This window comes from Aotus nancymaae, unplaced genomic scaffold (assembly GCF_030222135.1).
Source record: "Aotus nancymaae isolate 86718 unplaced genomic scaffold, 86718_ANA_hifiasm-v0.15.2.pri h1tg000025l, whole genome shotgun sequence".
Classification (NCBI taxonomy): domain Eukaryota; kingdom Metazoa; phylum Chordata; class Mammalia; order Primates; family Aotidae; genus Aotus; species Aotus nancymaae.
Window position 1 is genome coordinate 33948267 of NW_026988438.1, and position 19347 is coordinate 33967613.

At 43.8% G+C, this 19347-nt stretch overlaps 1 protein-coding gene across 5 annotated transcripts in view; it reads right to left on the reverse strand.

Annotated features, from left to right (window-relative positions):
* Window positions 1–19347, reverse strand: part of SNX10 (sorting nexin 10) — a 76010-nt gene that overhangs the window by 28763 nt on the left and 27900 nt on the right. For 4 of the 5 annotated variants that reach the window (XM_021670144.2, XM_021670145.2, XM_064380530.1 and 1 more), the window contains exon 2: window positions 993–1039. In XM_021670144.2, coding sequence (XP_021525819.1) covers window positions 993–1016 — 24 coding nt within the window. In that variant the 5' untranslated portion in view covers window positions 1017–1039. Of the gene's footprint in view, window positions 1–992; window positions 1040–12306; window positions 12322–19347 lie in introns of those variants that run through there. The other variant, XM_021670146.2, reaches the window with a different exon arrangement.

Consider the following 19347-nt stretch of genomic DNA (forward strand, 5'->3'; position numbering starts at 1 on the left):
ACTCATGTGCATGTGTGTGTGTGTGTGTGTGTGTGTGCGCGCGCGCACATGCTCCCTAGAAAGGCCCCTATGCTGCTTCCTCACTTCATCAGCCTCACCAAGTGATGATGTGCACTGCACCACAGCAGGCAGAGCAATGGGTACTGCCAAAGGAGGAACACTCAGTTGGGGCTGGCATGAGGGCTCTCCTACCCTCCTGCCAGTCAGAGAGAGGCTCAGGAGGCTAGCATGGAGGCTTGGGAAGCCAGGCTGCAGGCAGAAGGGCAAACCTTGCCTATGTTGTATGAAACCAAGCTCAGGTGACAAAGGGGGCAAACCTGAAACTAATGGCAGAAATTCCCCTAGGCTGCTACCCAAAGGAGGGAGAATTCAGGGATGCCAGGCATGGTGGCTCACATCCGTAATCCCAGCACTTTGGGAGGCCAAGGCAGGCGGATCATGAGGTCAGGAATTCGAGACCAGCCTGGCCAACATGGTGAAACCCCATCCCTACTAAAAAAACAAAAAAATTAGCTGGATATAGTGGCACGTGCCTATAGTCTCAGCTACTCGGGAGGCTGAGGTGGGAGAATTGCTTAAACCCAGAAGGCGGAGGTTGCAGTGGGCCAAGGCCACACCTTTGCACTCCAGCCTGGGTGACAGAGTGAGACTCTGTCTCAAAAAAAAAGAAAAGAAAAGAAAAAGAAAAAAGAAAAGCAGGAAGGTAGACCAGAGGGAGACTGCTCCAAGGAAGGGGTAGGAGGCAAAGCCTGCGAGAATGCTGAGTCACCAGCCGTGGGTGGGAGAGTGCTCCACAGCTGAGTCACTGGAACCCAAAATGAAGGCCATGGAGGCACCAATGGTGGGAGTGGGGGCAGGTGTAGGAGGGTGGGCATTTGTTCTTTCATGAGCCCTCCTCTAGCAATCCATGGGTTTATGGTTCATGAATGAAGAACTAACCCGTGTGAGTCAAAACATATGGGTTATTTATTTTTGGATTTGTGATGACATACCTCTTTCTGTTGTTCCGGAAACATTTTCAGCACAGGACACGATCAATCTGAAAAATAAGATATCCACACTGGGTGATTTGGAACCTCCAAACTGGAGTGGATACACCACTCATGGCCTCCCACGCAAGTCCCCTGACAGAGTCCCCCACTCCATAGTCCCTGACACGTAAGCCTCTGCTCCTCCCATGCTGCCCTCTCCTGCTGGCAGGACCAATGTGAACATCAGTCCACACCAGGGGTGAGGAGTCTGGATCCTGGTAAGTCCAAGGCAGCTGGATGATGACAGATCTTCAAACTGCAAGGCTGACCAGCCAGTCAGGCTGGGGCTGGAGCCCTAGTGAACTGAAGGAAGCTGGAGATGCTGGGGAGCAGGAGCCATGAGCAGGGGGGATGCTGGCAGGCAGTGGGAGATGGAGAGGGCTGGAAAAGATGCCCAGAGAGACCCACCACCAGGAGCAGCCCTGACGCTTCTACTGGAAAGTCAAACCTTCTGGGACCAGGCCCTTCCTGTGACATTTAAATTACTCCAGAGGTCACCTAAGAGATGCTGTGGCCCTCAGTGGGGGAAGTCAGGACCTTGACTCTGACCTTCCGAGCAGTATAGCCAGCCTGTTATTTGATTCCAGGCCCTGCATGTCTCTGGGTTGTCAATTGTTCTTTAAACCCACTTGCTACGTAAGCTCATTAGAATTAACACCTGCTGCCTACCAACAACAAAAAACAAATTTAAATTCCCTGCCTATATCCACACATACGTATTCTTAGAACTGAGGGTGTCTATGACTGCAAGCTTACTATGTGCTTTCACTTTGATAATATTAGTATGTGTCTGAACCCACTTTCCGAATCCATATTATCCCCGACACGTATTCTCAGAGTCTCTGTACTCATGTCACTGGCACCTTAGGGAACACAGGGAAGCAGGAACACAAGCTCCGCCTCCAGGACCATGTGGAGGTACAGATGAGAGACCCCACAGGGCCTCTAGAAAGGGTGAACCAGCTGCACTCGCACAGCAGCAGGCAGCTTTCCAAGAGGAAGAGTGTCCCTTTCCCCTGGAGCAGTCAGAGGACCCACAGAGAGGGAAGGGGACAGCAGAGGATCTCAGTGTTCAAGGGAAAAAAGCAGGACCTCCAGGGGAGTGGAGGAGCAACAACATCCACAGAGCCTGGTGAAAAGTGTGCCCTACAGTCCAGAGAGCATGACCAGGCAGATCAGCTGGGGGACAGGGCTCTCGGAGTGGGGTGGAATTGTAGCTGCCATAAAGATAAGTCCATGTCCTGATCCACAGAATCTGTGAATGTGACTTTATTTGACAAAAGGGTCTTTGGAGATATAATTAAGTTAAGGATCTTGAGATAAGATCATCCTGGATGATTGGACTAACCCTAAATCTGATGGCAAGTGCCCATATGAGAGAAAGAGAGGAGACACACACAGAGAACATTTGAAGACAAAGACAGGAGAGGGGGAGGGATGCAGCCCCAGCCACAGAGCCCCTGTGGCTGGAAGAAGCAAGGCAGGATTCTCTCCTAGGGCCTCTGCAGGGAAGCCGGCTCTGATGCCACCTGGATTTTGGACTTCCAGCATCCCAAATTGTAAGTGAATAAATTGCTGCTGTTCTAAATATCAAGTTTTTAGTAATTTATTACCACAGCCATAAGAAGCTAGTACAGAGGGGATGGATGATGAGATTGGAAAGATAGGCTGGGGTTGGAACTGGAGATTCGGTTCAGTCACTCTTCATGGAGTTCCTACTGTGTGCCATGGGCTGACCTGGAAGCAGGACACAGTGGAGGACACAGTTCTTGAGGCCACTTCCTAATTATAACGTGGAAATGACAGGAAAGGAAAGGACACCGTGTTATAGTAATGGAAGGACATACAACAGGGATAAACCTGGAGGACACAGGCTAAATGAAATAAGCCAATCACAAAAAAGACAGACACCATACAATTCCACTTGTATGAAGTACCAAGAACAGTCACATTCAGGGGCAAAGGTCAGTCGCCGTGGCTCATGCCTGCAATCCCAGCACTTTGGGAGGCCAAGGCAGGCAGACCACCTGAGGTCAGGAGTTTGAGACCAGCCTGGCCAACATGGCAAAACCTCATCTCTACCAAAAAACAAAAAATTATCCAGGTGTGGTAGCGTGCCTGTGGTCCCAGGTACTCAGGAGGCTGAGGTAGGAGGATCACTTGAACCTGGGAGGTAGAAGTTGCAGTGGGCTGAGATTGTACTACTGCACTCCAGCTTGGGTGACAGACCCCATATCAAAAAAAAAAAAAATTCAGAGACAGAAAGTGGAATGGTGGTTGTCAAATATGGGAGGGAGAGGGGGTGGGGAGCAGCTGAATAGGTACAGAGTTTCAGTTGTGCAGATGAAAAGAGTTTAGGAGATCAACTGCAGGACAATGGGAACATCCTTCATGCCGCTGAACTGCACACCTAGAAATGGTACAGATGGTACATTTTAGGTTGTGTGTTTTTTACAATTTAAGACAAAATTTTAAAGAATGGAGGGACTAAGTGGAAGTGGAGGGGGTTTACTGAGAAAATGGCACTTCAGCTGAGGCCTAAAGGATGGTGTGAGATAGCCAGGAGAGCAAAAGGAGAAAGGCCCCCTAGGCAGAGGACCTGGGTCGTGCCAAGGGGAGGAGGCTGGGAGAAGGAGAGCGGCTCAGGTCCGGTCATCATGGGATTCCTGCACCACGGCCAAGTTAGCTGGTGGGTTCCACCATCTCAGGATCTGGTCGTGCTCCCCACACACATCATTTGCTCCACGCACTGAACCTCTGCCCTTGTACTTTCACCCTTTCTAGGACCAGCAAACTCCCATTCCTCTGCCAGGATTCTGCAGGGAAATCACTTCCCAGGCTCTCTGCCCCATTACACAACTGCATGCTGTGCAGTCCCCTGGTGCCACTAACCTCGCTTGCATCATGATGTTTAGATGCCCTCTGTCTCTCCCATTTGACTGAATTTCTCCAACAGGACATAGCTGTGTTTCCTTGTGTAATTACACTTCACAACCATCCTGTGAGGATTTGAATATCCCCACTTCACAAGTAAGAAAGTGGAAGGTCAGAGGGGTTAAGTTGCCTGAGGTCACACTATGAAACAGTGCGAGTGCTCAAGTTCCATTGCAACCAAAGCCAGTCTGCTTCCCTAGGGTGGCCTTCCAATGCCACAGGCTGCCTGCATGACTCTGTAATGTGAACAAATGGTTCAAAGTTGGGGTCTTAATTTTCCCCAAAGGGCTTGAGCTTTTCCCACCCAGGCAGAACTCTGCAGTTCTATCTAATAGGAGTCTGATACTTGGCCACCTTAAGATGCTATGGACCAAGTCAAACTATGAAGTAGGAAACTGGCCCCGGTGGCTCACACCTGTAATCTCAGCACTTTAGGAGGTTGAGGCTGGCAGATCGCTTGAGCCCAGGAGTTCAAGACCAGCCTGGACAACATGGCGAAACCCTGCCTCTACAAAAAATACAAAAATTAGCTGGGCATGGTAGCATGCGCCTGTGGTCCCAGCTACTCGGGACGCTGAGGTGAGAGGACTACTTGAGCTCGGGAGGTCGGGGCTTCGGTGAGCCATGATCACGCCACTGCACTCCAGCCTGGGTGACAGTGAGACCCTGTCTTAAAATATAAAAGTAAAATAAAATAAAAAAGAAAGTAGGAAGCTTGGGAAAGTTGAAAGCAGTTTCAATCAGTTTCAACAAGTTGTTCCAAAACATCACTGTGAACTACCACGGTCAACCTTCAATACTGTAAATCTGTACGGTGAAAACTGTGGCAGGCACAGGGAGATAATTTCATTTTCTAAGCTCTAAACACTTCCATATTATGTGAATTTTTCTAGCAATGCAATAATTTTAAACTTTTTAAAGTAATAATTATTTTAAATACAGTAAATAGCATAAAGCTCTCAGAATAAATAGTAATTTTAACATAGATTATTTTTACCTCAGTAAAATAAATAGAAAATTATTTGATGCTACCTTTATAACACAAAAGAAAGTATCATTTTGTACTAGACCTTGCAATGGCATTTACTGGTGGAGAGAAGGAAATTCAATGATAGCACAATTGCATGGTTTGAGATTAAAGGTCAACTGTCTATAATTTAGCAAACCAAAGCTGTCAATCAGAAATTGCTCCCTGAGGCCAGGCGCAGTGGCTCACACCTGTAATCCTAGCACTTTTGGAGGCCAAGGTGGCTGGATCACCTGAGGTCAGGAGTTTGAGACCAGCCTGGCCAACATGGTGAAACCCGTCTCTACTAAAAATACAAAAATCAGCCAGGCATGGTGGCGCGAGTCTGTAATCCCAGCTACTCAGGAGGCTGAGGCAGGAGAATCACTTGAACTTGGGAGGTGGAGGTTGCAGTGAGCCGAGATCATGCCACTGCACTGCAGCCTGGGCAACAAGAGCGACACTCTTTCTCAAAAAAAATAAATTGCTCCCTGACAAAACTATGCCCTTTAGGTGAGTTGAGAAATTTTAGATTTGTATAGATTTCCAAACTCCTCAGACTAGCTTACGTGTCTGACATAATAATGCACATAAAGGGCCGAGCACAGTGGCTATAATCCCAGCACTTTGGGAGGCTGAGGTGGGTGAACCATGTGAGGTTAGGAGTTCGAGACCAGCCTGACCAATATGGTGAAACCCCGTCTCTACTAAAAATACAAAAATTAGCCAGGCAGGGTGGCACACACCTGTAGTCCCAGCTACTCGGGAGGCAGAGAAAGGAGAATTGCTTGAACCAAGAAGCAGAGGCTGTAGTGAGCCGAGATTGTGCCACTGCACTCTAGCCTAGGGTACAGAGTAAGACTCTGTCTGAAAAAAAAAAATCACATAGAGAATTCTTGTCTCATCAAAAGATTGTTATGCCAAGTACGGATATCTGCCTCCCAGTGACCATCTGCTAGGCTGTCTCCAGAATATTCTCTCTCCCCTCCACCAATGAAGAACCTCCATCACACCTGGATGGCCATCCATTCTCCTTCTCTCTTACCTTCATTGTAAGAATTATTATTTTTATTTTATTTCATTTTTATTTTAGAGATAGGGTCTCACTGTCACCCAGGCTGGAGTGCAGTGGCACATTATAGCTCACTGTTGCCTCAGATTCCTGGGCTCAAGCCATCTTCCCACCTCAGTCTCCCTAGCAGTTGAGACTACAGGAGCAAGCTACCATGCCTGGCTAATTTTTTAAATTTTTGTAGAGATAAGATCTCCCTATGTTGCTCAGGCTGGTCTCAAACTCCTGGACTCAAGCTATCCTCCTGCCTCAGCCTCCCAAAGTGCTCGATTACAGGTGTAAGTCACCACACCCAGCCCACTCCAAGAATTATTATTATTATTATTTTTTTTTTTTGAGACGGAGTTTCGCTCTTGTTACCCAGGCTGGAGTGCAATGGCGTGATCTCGGCTCGCCGCAACCTCCACCTCCTGGGTTCAGGCAATTCTCCTGCCTCAGCCTCCTGAGTAGCTGGGATTACAGGCACGCACCACCATGCCCAGCTAATTTTTTGTATTTTAAGTAGAGACGGGGTTTCACCATGTTGACCAGGATGGTCTCGATCTCTTGACCTCGTGATCCACCCGCCTCGGTCTCCCAAAGTGCTGGTCCAAGAATTATTAAATCTCACAACCAAGCTGGGCATGGCTTGGTTTCCATATTGTTTGAATTTTTCATTTAAAACCAAAAAATCAGCCAGGGATGGTGGTGCACACCAGTAGTCCTAACTACTCAAGAGGCTAAGGCAGGAGGATCCCTTCAGCCCAGAAGGTTAGGCTGCAGTGAGCTATATGCACCACTACATTCCAGCATAGACAACAGAGCAAGACTGTGTCTCTAAAATAAACAAGTTAAAAATAAATAAAATCTCACAACCATATCAAACAACAGGAATGATTTCTCAAATCTGCTGGTAACGTTAGATACGGATACACACAGGTGGCAGACACAAGGATTACCCCTTTCTGGGAAACATGGCAGTTCTGAAGACTCATCTAAGAGACTTGTGTATCTCTTCATAACCCCACTGCCCTGAGAGCATGGTACACAGATCTGCCCAAACCAAAAACTTGAGGAGCAAACTTCCTCTATTTTCCACCTTGCCATGCTTTTTCTATAAAATGCAAAATGTCTATGAAGCAAAAATAAAATTCTATAAAACAATGCTTGGCAATCTTTTTCTGTTGAGGGTCAGATAGTAAATGTTTGAGGCTTTGTAGGCCACAGGGTCTCTGTAGCTCCTGCTCAAGTCTGCAGTGCATAGTGAAAAAGTACTCACAGGTGCCTAACTGAATGAACATGTTTGGGTTCCAGGTAAACTCTGTCTACAAAAACTGGTGGCAGTAGTTTGCAGACCCTTGCTACAGAGCAAGCCATACTATGCCTTCAATACTTATATACTATACCTTAATAATACCTTTCTGAGGTCCACAGGTCAAAATATTTGCAATGCTAAGCTTGGTCTATATGCCTATGGAAGATCTTCTCTTTGGCAAGTAAACAACAGACCAAAAGTTTGTGGACTATATATGTGAGAAGTGAGAAAGGATCACATATTTTTTCAAATGATGAAATCAGGAATAACAAGTATGGTTTATACTATTATTTAAAATAAAAATGGCAAAGACTTTTTCTTTCTTTTTTTTATTATTATTTTTTATTTTTTCTGATGAGACCTTTTGCATCAAGGCAAAGACTTTTTCTAAATCTTTAGTTCAGATGCTCCCTGATTCATGAATCACTAATAAAACCCAATTTGGTTTTTAAACAAAATTTTTCATAACGTTTTTTGGCAAAATCAAAGTCTTAGAACCAACTGTTTAAAAAAAAAAAAAAAAAAAACATCAAGCTCAACAACGACAAAGAAAACCACCTTTACCCTAAATGCCTGACTTCACCACTGTGCAACCTGGCATGTAACAAAATTACACTTGAACTCCATAAATTTATACAAATAAAAAATCTGATTAAAAAAACGTGCAAGGCTTGGTACAAATCCCAGCACTTTGGGATTATATGCCGAGGTGGGAAGATCACTTGAGCTCAGAAGTTTGAGACCAGCCTGGGCAGCATGGCAAAATCCTAAAACCCCTTTGCAAAATTATAACTCAGAAAATTATGACAGTGAAAGAAATCAGACCTAACCGACTCTGTCTTGCTTCTAACCATTAAGCTGTCCTTGTTTATTCCTGGGCATAGGCTGAACTAACTTTTGGAAGGAATTCAGTTCATAGTGGGACTCTGAAACAAAACTGGTAACAGCCCTTTCCTGAAAAGACCACCTTCTTGCCTGGGGACCTGTCTGCCTTTGCAGGACTAACAAATTAGCTACAAGATTAGAAATTACAATTTAGGGGTCATGCAGTCTCTGGCTCCAAGAGTCTAAACCTTCCCAAATTGCTCCTGGGGATAATATTGCTATTGTAAAACCTAAGATCGGTGCTTTAGATGTTTTGCAGGCCCTGCAACTGCACTTGAAGGATCAGCTGACACCACCTAGACCAGTAATCTGGCTCAGCCAGTTCTGCCATCCCAATGAGGAACAGAAGACAGCAAGAGAACCTCATTTTGATCCTGCTATGATTCCATCTCCAACCTGACCAATCAGCACTCCCCACTTTCTAAGCTCCTACCTGCCAAATTATCTTTAAAAACTCTGATCCACAAAAGCTCAGGGACACTGATTTGATGATGGCACACTCCTGAAGTCCCAGCCACTCGGGAGGTTGATGTGGGAGGACTGCTTGAGCCAGGGAAGCAGAGGTTGCAGTGAGCCAAGATCATGCCACTGCACTCCAGCCTGGGTGACAGAGTGAGACTCTATCTCACCAAAAAAAAAAAAAAAAAAATGTGCAAAGGAATTGATAGACATTTCTCCAAAGATGACATACAAATGGCCAATAAACATGAAAACATGCTCAACATCACTAATCCACAATGAGAAATCAACTCACACCCATTGTTATATTAGGATAGATTCAAGAAACAAGAAACAAAAAAGCATTGGTGAGGATATGGAGAAATCAGAACCCTTCTGTTGGCAGCAATGTAAAATGGTGCAGCTGCTGTGGAAAACAGTATAGCAGTTCCTCAAAAAATTACAAACAGAAAACTACCACATGATCCAGGAATCCCACTTCCAGATATACATCCAAAAGAACTGAAAGCAGGCTCTCAAAGACCCATAGCAGCATTATTCACAATAGCCAAGAGATGGAAGTAACCTAAGTGTTCATCAGTGAATGTAATGGATGAGCAAAATATGGTCTCTCCATACAATCGGTACCATTCAACTTTAAAAAGGAAGGAAATTCTGCCACATGCTACAAAGGAGGATGAACCTTAAGGACATTATGCTAAATGAAATAATCCAATCGTAAAAAGACAAATTCTTTATTATTCCATTTATATGAGGTTTTTAAGGAAATTAAATTCATAGAGATGGAAAGTAGAATAGTGGCTGCCAAGGGCTAGAGAAAGGGGGAAATGGAGCATTTAAGGAGGAAATGGAACGTTCTTATTTACTGATATGGTTTCAGTTTTGTGAATGAAAAAGATCTAGAGATTTGTTATACAACGTGAATATACTTAACACTACTAAAGTGTACATTTAAAAATTGGTAAGATCTATACACTAGTACCATGTGAAAAAGATAATAAAAATGAGTAAGATGGCAAATTTCATGTGTTTCTTATCACAATTGAAAATAAAAAGTTTTTGAAAGAAGGTCAGTAATCTACTTAAATGTTTAATCTTGCTATTGACAGAAGTGCAAATAAAAACAAGTACCATATTTTTTTCTTTAAAAATAGAAATTTCTATAATGATAATATCCACTGCTGGCAAGGCTCATGAGAAATGGGAACTAAATACTGTTGGTAGGAATGTGAACTATGTCAATATTTCTGAAAGATAATTTGGCCACATATTTCAAAAGCAACAATATAAATTGTTTACATTCTTTAAGTCAATAATTTGACCTCTGCGAACTCAACCTAAAAAAAAATAGCAGTGCTACATGTGCAAAATATTTGTACAGGAAAGAATGTTCAAAATGCAGTGTTTAAAAAAAAAAAATCAAAGAAAAAAATGTAAACCTAAACGTCCATAAGCAGAGTAGACAAAAATGAATTATGTTCCAGCTGCATAACAGACTACCTTATAACCATTATAAATTGTTATAAAAGAATACTAAATGATTGAGGCTGTTCAAAGTATTGTTGATTTTTGTTGTTATTTTTTGAGACAGTCTCACTCTGTCGCCCAGGCTGGAGTGCAGTGGTGCAATCTCAGCTCACCGCAACCATGCCTCAGTCTCCCAAGTAGGTGGGCCTACAGTCATGCACACCAAGCCCGGCTAATTTTTTTGGATTTCTATTGGAGACAGGGTTTCACCATGTTAGCCAGGCTGGTCTCCTAACCTCAAGTCATCCCTCCACTTCAGTCTCTCAAAGTGTTGGGATTACAGGTGTGAGCCACTGTTCCAGTTCTTAAGCAGTATTTTTAAGTGAGTTCTTAAAGTACATATTTTTTTTTACTTCTTTATTTTCGACCTAGAGCTTATACACAACAAAGATAAAAATTAACAAAGTGGTCATTTCTGAGTGGTAGGATTATGACTAATTTTTACTTCCTTCTTTTCTGTATTTCCCCAAAGGATTACAGTGCATTCTTTACTTTTAAAGTTTATTTTAAAAAGTATGTTTTTTAAAAGAAAGTAAAACCTAATGTGCTCAGTTACTTTTATTATTCCCTCCCCCCAAAAAAAACAAACAGCAACCAAGTTAATTTCACTCTCTTTCATTTCCTCCCACAATGTTCAGCTATTTTTCTATTTAAATAAAAAAATCACTGACCCCTTACTTTCATCTCTTAAGAATAAATCATCTGCAAGGTTATTTTATATTCAACGTTTAGTTCTGTGCCAAGTTTTCCTGTATCTGCTCTCAATACTACCTATGCCCTTGGCTCCGCACTGGAGTGCCAGGGCCCTCCCAGATTTGCTGGGGAAGAGCCTGCCAAGGTCCTGCTCCTGGGGCAGCTCTACAGGTACCCAGCTCTCGTGATCCTCCCCAGACACAGGAGGGAGGACCAGGGATGGATGTCTGACTCCAGAGAAGCCAGTCCACAGGCTAGAGAGTGCCTAAGGCACAGCCTGGCACAAAAAGAAGAAAGGCTGGCAATGGCTCCCTCCTGGTACTTGGACTAGGAAATATCACTACATTTGGTGGTTCTTTGAGAATGGAGTCTGGAAAGTGATAAAAGAGAAACTGTAGAGATGATGACATCACAGCTGGGGTTCTGAGGGACCAGAGGTTATTGTGTTATACTCACATAACACAAGTAAATACGAGCCATGATGTAGATAACAGATACTAAAGACCACAGAAATTGGCTACCAGACAAGCTGAATAATAGGAGCCAGCTTCTGCTGCTAAAGTCTGCAGGGCTGCCTGGGGCCACTTCCCAGGAGCTTCAGTGTCCAACATCTCTGAGGTTCCCTATGCAGTGTCCTTACCATAAGCACCCCTTTACTCAAGGTGGCTTGAAGGTAACCCCAGTTTGGACAATCAAAATAACTCAAACAAAAAGAAAAAGAAATTAGAGCTGCACCAAAACATGAAAGCTGGGCTGAAGGTGGGCGACCATACACTTTTGGGGAGGGCCTGCAGAGCGAGCAGACCCATCTGCAAACCAGGCCCAAATTGTCTCCCTCAGTCCCAGATTAGAACTAGAAAAGGCAAACCAAGATGGAAAAACAAGCAGAACTCTGATATTCAGTTAAAGTTAGAAACACAAATAAAATTGCATTTATGTTTTTCCACCATTCAACACAAAAGAAAAAAATAAAGAGAATATGACAACACATCTTTTTTTAAAGTTTTTTAGCAGTCTAAAAAAATACTGGTTCATAGGACATAAATCAATGAAACCACTAACTTGCTAATCTCTACGACATACGAGTTCCATTTGTGGTCATGAACTTGTTGGTAGGCCAAACTTAGGGTTTAAAATCCAAGGGAAAAAAAAGACATTATAGAATTTTAACTTCACAGTTATTTTAATGTCATTTTGGAAAAGTGCTATCCAAGACGCATACACCAAGGACATACCTGCATGGGCATGTTGGGCCTGACCGCCACCTCCCTTTGTACTCACACTAAGAAACACCCCAGTTACTAAATAGAAGGAAAGAAGCTGCGAAATAATGAGAGAGGGGAAATGACCACTAGCACAGGTACTTCATAACTTGTACTGCGACATCCTCTCTTCAAAAACTGACCTTAAATGTTTCAGGTGATGGATGTCTCAGTTACCCTGATCTGATCGTCACACATCATACACATGTATCAAAATGTCACATGTACCTAAAAAATACATACAACTATGATATAGCAATTTTAAAAATACAAAAAAAACAAAAAACTACCTTGACTTCCCAGGCCAAATCCAAAAGCATTTTTCCCACTTCCCACTTTTCTTATGTTACCAAGATTCTTTTAATTAGTGAAATTTTTGTGCTAATAATTTTCATCTTTTGGAACATCAGATAAATCTCAGAACCTGGGGGGGGATGGTATTAGTATTAATTAAATTAATTAAATATTAGTGTTAATTAGTCCAATAAGATTGCCTTTCTATTTACCAAGAGCTATCTTCAGCTACTCACTTATCAGTCATCCCTTACCACCACACAGGGTTCTGATTAGGATGGGAAAAGTAGGAAACCATTGATAGCTGGGTGCATGGAGTTCTTTGAAGGCTGATGCATTCCCTGATGCCTTGCCCCAGGATTGTGAAAAACCTGAGAATGCAACCCCCTGAAGAAGAGCGGAAAATGCCCTGCCCTCTCTCCTGCCAACAAAATGTTTTTTCAATTCTTCTCACTCTACCCCTTCACCTGGTAAGACAACTTTGAAGAAGTACTATCACAACCTTTCATCAAAGTACTACCTAAATGATAGTATCAAAAGAATAAAATGCCTAGGATTACATTCAACAATAGAAGTACAAAATATATACTCTGAAAACCACAAAACATTGCTGGAAAAAATTAAAAGAGATAGAAATAAATGGAAAAACATACCATGTTCATGAACTGGAAGACAATTTAACATGTTAAGACAGCAATACTGCCAAAAGTGATCTATGGATTCAAACACGATCACAATCAGAATCCCAGCTGTCTTCTTTGTACAAACTGACAAGCTGATTTTAAAATTCATAGGAATTGCAAGAGATCTCAAATAACCAAAATAATCCTAAAAAAGAAGAATAAAGTAGGACTCCCACTTCCCAATTTCAAAACTTACTACAAAGCAATGGCACTCAAGGCACTGTGGTACTGGCACAAGTACAAACAAATAGATCGAAGGAGCAGAATTGAGAGTCCAGAAATAAACCCATACCTCCATAGTCAATTGATTCCCCCAACAAGGGTGCCAAAACCACTCAAAGGGGAAAGAATCATTTTTCAACAAATGGTGCTGGGAAAAGTAGATGGCCACAGGCAAAAGAATAAAGTTGAGCTCCTACCTTATACCACATACAAAAATTAACTGAATATGAATCAAATACCATTTTGTAAGAACAAAACACTATAAAACTCATAGAAGAAAACACAGCAGTTAGTCTCCATGGCCTTGGATTTAACAAAGGATTCTTAGATATGGCACCAAAAGCATGAGCAAGAAAAGAAAAAATAGACAAATTAGGCTTAATAAAAATTAAAAATAATTTTGCTTCAAAAGCCACCATCAATGACAACCCACAGAATGAGAAAATATTTGCATATCTTATATCAAAGGAACTTGCTTCTAAACTGTATAAAGAACTGTTACAATTTAAATAATAAAAACACCCAAAACAAGCAAATGATCCTGAACAATTTCTCCAAGGAAGATATACAAAGGGTCAACAAGCAAATGAAAAGATGCTTGATATCATTAGTCACCAGAGAAATGCAAATCTAAACCATGGTAAGATACCACTCTACTTCCACTAGTCTGGTTAGAATAAAAAAGTCAGATAGGCCAGGCGTGGTGGCTAACACTTGTAATCCCAGCACTTTGGGAGACTGAGGTGATCTGAGGTCAGGAGTTCAAGACCAGCCTGGCTAACATGGTGAAACCCCTGTCTTTACTAAAAACACAAAATAAATTAGCTGGGTATGGTGGCACTTGCCTATAATCCCAGCTACTCAGGAGGCTGAGACAGGAGAATCACTTAAACCAAGAAGGCAAGAGGTTGCAATGAGCCGAGATCATGCCACTGCACTCCAGCCTAGGCAACAGAGTGAGACTCCATCTAAAAAAAAAAAGGCGGCCGGGCGCGGTGGCTCAAGCCTGTAATCCCAGCACTTTGGGAGGCCGAGGTGGGTGGATCACGAGGTCAAGAGATCGAGACCATCCTGGTCAACATGGTGAAACCCCGTCTCTACTAATACAAAAAATTAGCTGGGCATGGTGGCGCGTGCCTGTAATCCCAGCTACTCAGGAGGCTGAGGCAGGAGAATTGCCTGAACCCGGGAGGTGGAGGTTGCAGTGAGCCGAGATAGCGCCATTGCACTCCAGCCTGGGTAACGAGCGAAACTCCATCTCAAAAAAAAAAAAAAAAAGGCAGATGATAACAAAAGCTGACAAGGAGGTAAAGAAATCAGAACCCTCATACATTACTGTGGAAATAAAAAATTGTGCAACCGCTTGGGAAAAGTCTGGCAGTTTCTCAAACAGTTAAACATACAGTCACCATTTAACTCAGCAGTTCTACTCCGAGGTATATATCCAAGAGAAATAAAAACTTGTACATGGATATTCATGGCAGCATAATTAATAACAGCAAAAAAGTAGAAACAATCCAAATGCCTATCAACAGGCAAATAAAATATGGTATATCTACACAATGAAGTATTATTTAATAATATAAAGGAATGAAGTTCTGATACATGTTACAACTTGGATGAACCATGAAAACATTACAGTAAGTGAAAGAAGCCAGTCACAGAAGTCTACATATCACATGACTCCATTCACATGAAAGTCCAGAATGGAAACTTCTACAGAGATGGAACATGGATTACTGGTTGCTTGCAGCTGGGACTTGGGGAAGAACTTAGTGGGTAGGGGAGAGACAGCTAAAGGGTACAGAGTTATTTCTTTTTGAGGTCATGAAAATACTCCAAAAGTGACTGTGGTGATAGTTGCACGTATTTGTGAATATACTAAAAACTATTGAGTTGTTTGCATTTTATTTATATTTTATTTTATTTTTTTGAGATAGGGTCTAGCTTTGTCACCCAGGCTGGAATACAGTGGCATGAACACAGCTAACTGCAGCCTCGACCTCCCAGACCCAAATGATCCTCCTACCACAGGTATGTGCCACTATGCCCAGCTAATTTTTGTATTTTTTGTAGAGACAGGGTTTTGCCACATTGCCCACACTGGTCTACAACTCTGGGCTCAAGTGATGCATCTGCCTTGGCCTCTCAAAGTACTGGGATTACAGGAGTGAGCCACCATGCCCAGCCTGCATGCACATTTTAAATGGGTGAATTGTACTGTATGTGGATCGTGTATCAATAAAGTTGTTTTTAAAACATGCTACCTGAAATTCAAAACCTAACCCATTTCTTTACGTTAATATACCTATCTTTTCTATTTTTTTTAAAAGTTCCTTTTTTTTTTTGGAGACAGGGTTCACTCTACCACCCAGGCTGGATGCAGTGGCGTGATCACAGCTCACTGCAGCCTCAACCTCCCAGGCTCAAGCAATCCTCCCACCTCGGCCTTCCAAGTAGCTAAGACTACAGGTGTATGCCACCAAGACCAGATAATTTTTAAGTTTTTTTGTAGAGATGAGGTCTTGCCATGTTGTCCAGGCTGGTCTTGAATTCCAGGGCTCAAGTGATCCTCCTCCCCTTGACCTCCCAAAGTATTGGGATTACAGACGTGAGTAGCCACGCCCAGCTTAGTTCTGTTTTTTAGAGAAAGATCTTGCTGTATTGCCCAGACTGGTTGAACTCCAGGGCTCAAGTGATTCTCCTGCCTCAGCCTCCTGAGTGGCTGGTACATGGCACTATGCCTGGCCTAACCCATTTCATTCACAATATAGAAGGAAACCTCCTCCTGTGAGCCACAATGTCTGCCCAAGGTGAAGGGCCTCCAAGCAACATCCATCCTTTGAGGTTTTCTCATCTTACCTGGATCTGACTTTGTCCTTCCTCCTCCCTCTCCTCTTCTAACCCCTCCTCCCACTATGCCTCAGGAACTCATGCAGGAGGTGCAAATGCCCCAATTCACACCCATCTCAGAAGCTTCATCTTAGCTGCACCCCAGCTTATCCACCCACCTCTCCCTAGTAACTCTCCCAAGTACTGGCTGCTCAAATCCTCACGTGCTCCCCTCTATCCCAGGACCAGGAGAAAACCAAATTGTCCTGGTCACTGTTATTTCCAGACAATAAACTACCAAGAAGTACCTAGAACCTAGGAATGTGACCAACCTCTTTCTCCTCATTTCCTAGCAAGACCTGCTTCTCTCCAGCTTCCTGCTCCTCGTGCCTATGGCTTTGCTGACCCCTCCAAACTGTCTTCTCCATTTTTTCCTGACCTCCTACAAGAAGGGCCTTGATTATGAGTAAAGCCCTCACATTCCAGGCTCTTGCCTTAGCCTATCTTCTTTATTCCTGTTACCTAACCCTCTGTTTACCCACCCCCATGTGGCCACAGCCCTGGCCATGAAATGTAAGGTTAGAAGTTCCCTCTGACCACCAGGGCCTGCCCTTCCTGATCTCACTTCCTCATTCTCACTCAACCTGCTGTTCCACTTGAATGAAACCACTAGAATCCTGACCCACCCTTCCCATCTCCCTCTGGACTTCCTGTCCTTCCACTGTGTCACATGCCCTCCCTCTGTACCTTCAGCTCCCTGTCCCACTGCCACACCAGCCACTTGTATCTCGGGGTCCTGAACCTGGATCAACCTAAACTTCGTCTCCCCCATTTTCTCTCCTGTGCTGCCCACCACTGAAGAAAAATCTCACCACTTCTGTGACTGGCTCCATGGCCAGGTTACAAGTTTGTATTCTCCTCCCTTTGTAACGCTGTGGTTATTGCCCGATGCCTTGTTCTTCAACCAGGTTCCTCAAGCAGATACAAGGCACCGGGCAACAAACACCATGTTATGAAGGGAGGAGGATGCAAACTAAGGAAACTAACACTTGTTGAGTGGGAATCCAGGGTTCAGGAGATAAGATCCGAGCAGACTCATCCTAGCAGCTTCAGACCTTTACTCTGCCCTCTAGCCTCTCACCTCTGCCTACCCCCTGCTCTCTATTCCCTCCATCAGCTGACAGTTGTACCTTTCACTTCATTAAAACAGTAAGACCAGGAGGTTTAGTTCTTTATCTTGGTCCTCTGCCTCCTTGTAATTCACCCATATATTCACCCACTTTCCCTTAGTCTCAAAGCACCAAACTCCCCCATCTTCAGGATCTTTTCCCCTACATTTTCCAAGGCCTTGGTCTGTCAATTATCCCAGCCCTTAACTCCAATCTCTTCCTTTTCACTAGGCCCTTCTTCCTTCCCCAGCAAACAAGCTCAGGCTCCTCTCATCTCAGTGGCGACAGCAGCCCTGGCTAATTCACTCAACCAATATTTGTTGAGTATTAAGTACCAGTCTTCAGTCACATAATAGTGGGAGAACACAAAGTAAACATGTAAGCAAACAAATTAACAAGATAATGAACAAGGTTAATGAGAAAAACAAAACTGGGTGATGTTTTTGAGAGTGACAACCGGGACTTGGTGAGGACTACTTCATATGTGGGTGGTCAGGGAAGGCTTCTCAGAGGAAGCCTTCTTATTTCAGCTGAAGCCTGAAAGAAGAAAGGAAGCTAGGGACAAAACAGTCTGGGGAAGGAACACTGCAGGAAGAGTGAGCAGCATGTGCCAAAGCGAAGGGCAAAAGAGCCTGGCATATCTGGAGAACAGAAGGAAGCCAGGAAGAAGTGTGGGGGATGCAGGAGAGGATCTTAAAGCAGGAAGACATGGACCTGGTCATGCTGGGCCTGTGGACCATGGTGAGGAATCTGGAAGCCACTGGGGCACTTTCAGCAGGTGTGAGACCTAACCTGACTTATGTTTTAACAGGATCCCTCTGGCTGCTGGGTGTGGAACAGACTGTAGGGGGCCAAAGCAGAAGCAGGGAGACCTGTTTGGAGATGATTTATGGTGCAGGCCAGAAGTGACAGTGGCCCAGAGAAGCAGCAGTGGAGGTGTGTACAAGGGGAAGGAGATATTGGCACGTTTCCTCACTTACGCTTATCCAGTGGAGGGAAGAAAAATGATGATGGACAGCTACAAGGAGAGAGAAACCACAGCATGTATTCAAGAATAATTCTTTGTGAGACATGTTGCAGGAGAAGGAGACAGACATTCCACACAGCCTGGGGCCTGCAGAGAGGCCCATGATGAGAAAGAAGGCCTATTCAAGGGCTGGCCTTGAAGTGCACAGACAGTGGCATATTCTTAGTGGAGGATATGGGCAGTTTCCGTGGTGAGGCATCACATGTGGCTTCTGAGCAGAAGCCACAGACTCCCTGTCACCTTCCACTTTAATCAGGGCACTTCCCCAGCGGGCCACTGGCAGCCCTCTTCCCTTCCACTCTATGCTCATTCTCTGGTTTGGCTACTACCACTCCCATATCACATGCAAAGGTGTCCTGAATCAGAACTGCCTTTGAGGGTGGACTGGTCACCTCCTAGCATTATCTTCATGCAGACATTCTGCACACACCTCAAAATTACTGTGTCCAAACCAGGCTGGTGGCCACATGATACCTTTTCCCTGCCATTCCACAGCCTAGACAATTCTACTATCTTCTATGTTGCCCGTTTTAATTAATGATGTCAGCATCCACATGGTGACTCAAGCGAGAATCTTGGAAACTGTCACTGATTCCCTTCCAAACCCAACAGGTCAGCCAGCCCTTACAGTCCTCTCTCTAAACACCTGTAAGTCCATTCCCATCTCTCAGCCTCCAGTGTCCCTGGCCTAGTTCAAGCTCTCATCAGTTCTCCTCTTGACTCTAGCTGGAAGAATGGTACATTCCATTGGTAGGGCCCAACATACTTAGTAAGTGGCTCAGGAAATGATTTTGGAATAAACAAGAAAAAGAATGCATGAATGAATGAGTGAATAAATGAGTGATAAAATCAATGAATAAACCAAAAAATGCATGCTGTGCAGAGACAAAGAAAATTAAAACATATTGAGCCTAATGAAGGAGATGCAACCAAGCAGGTACAAGCATCAGGCAATAA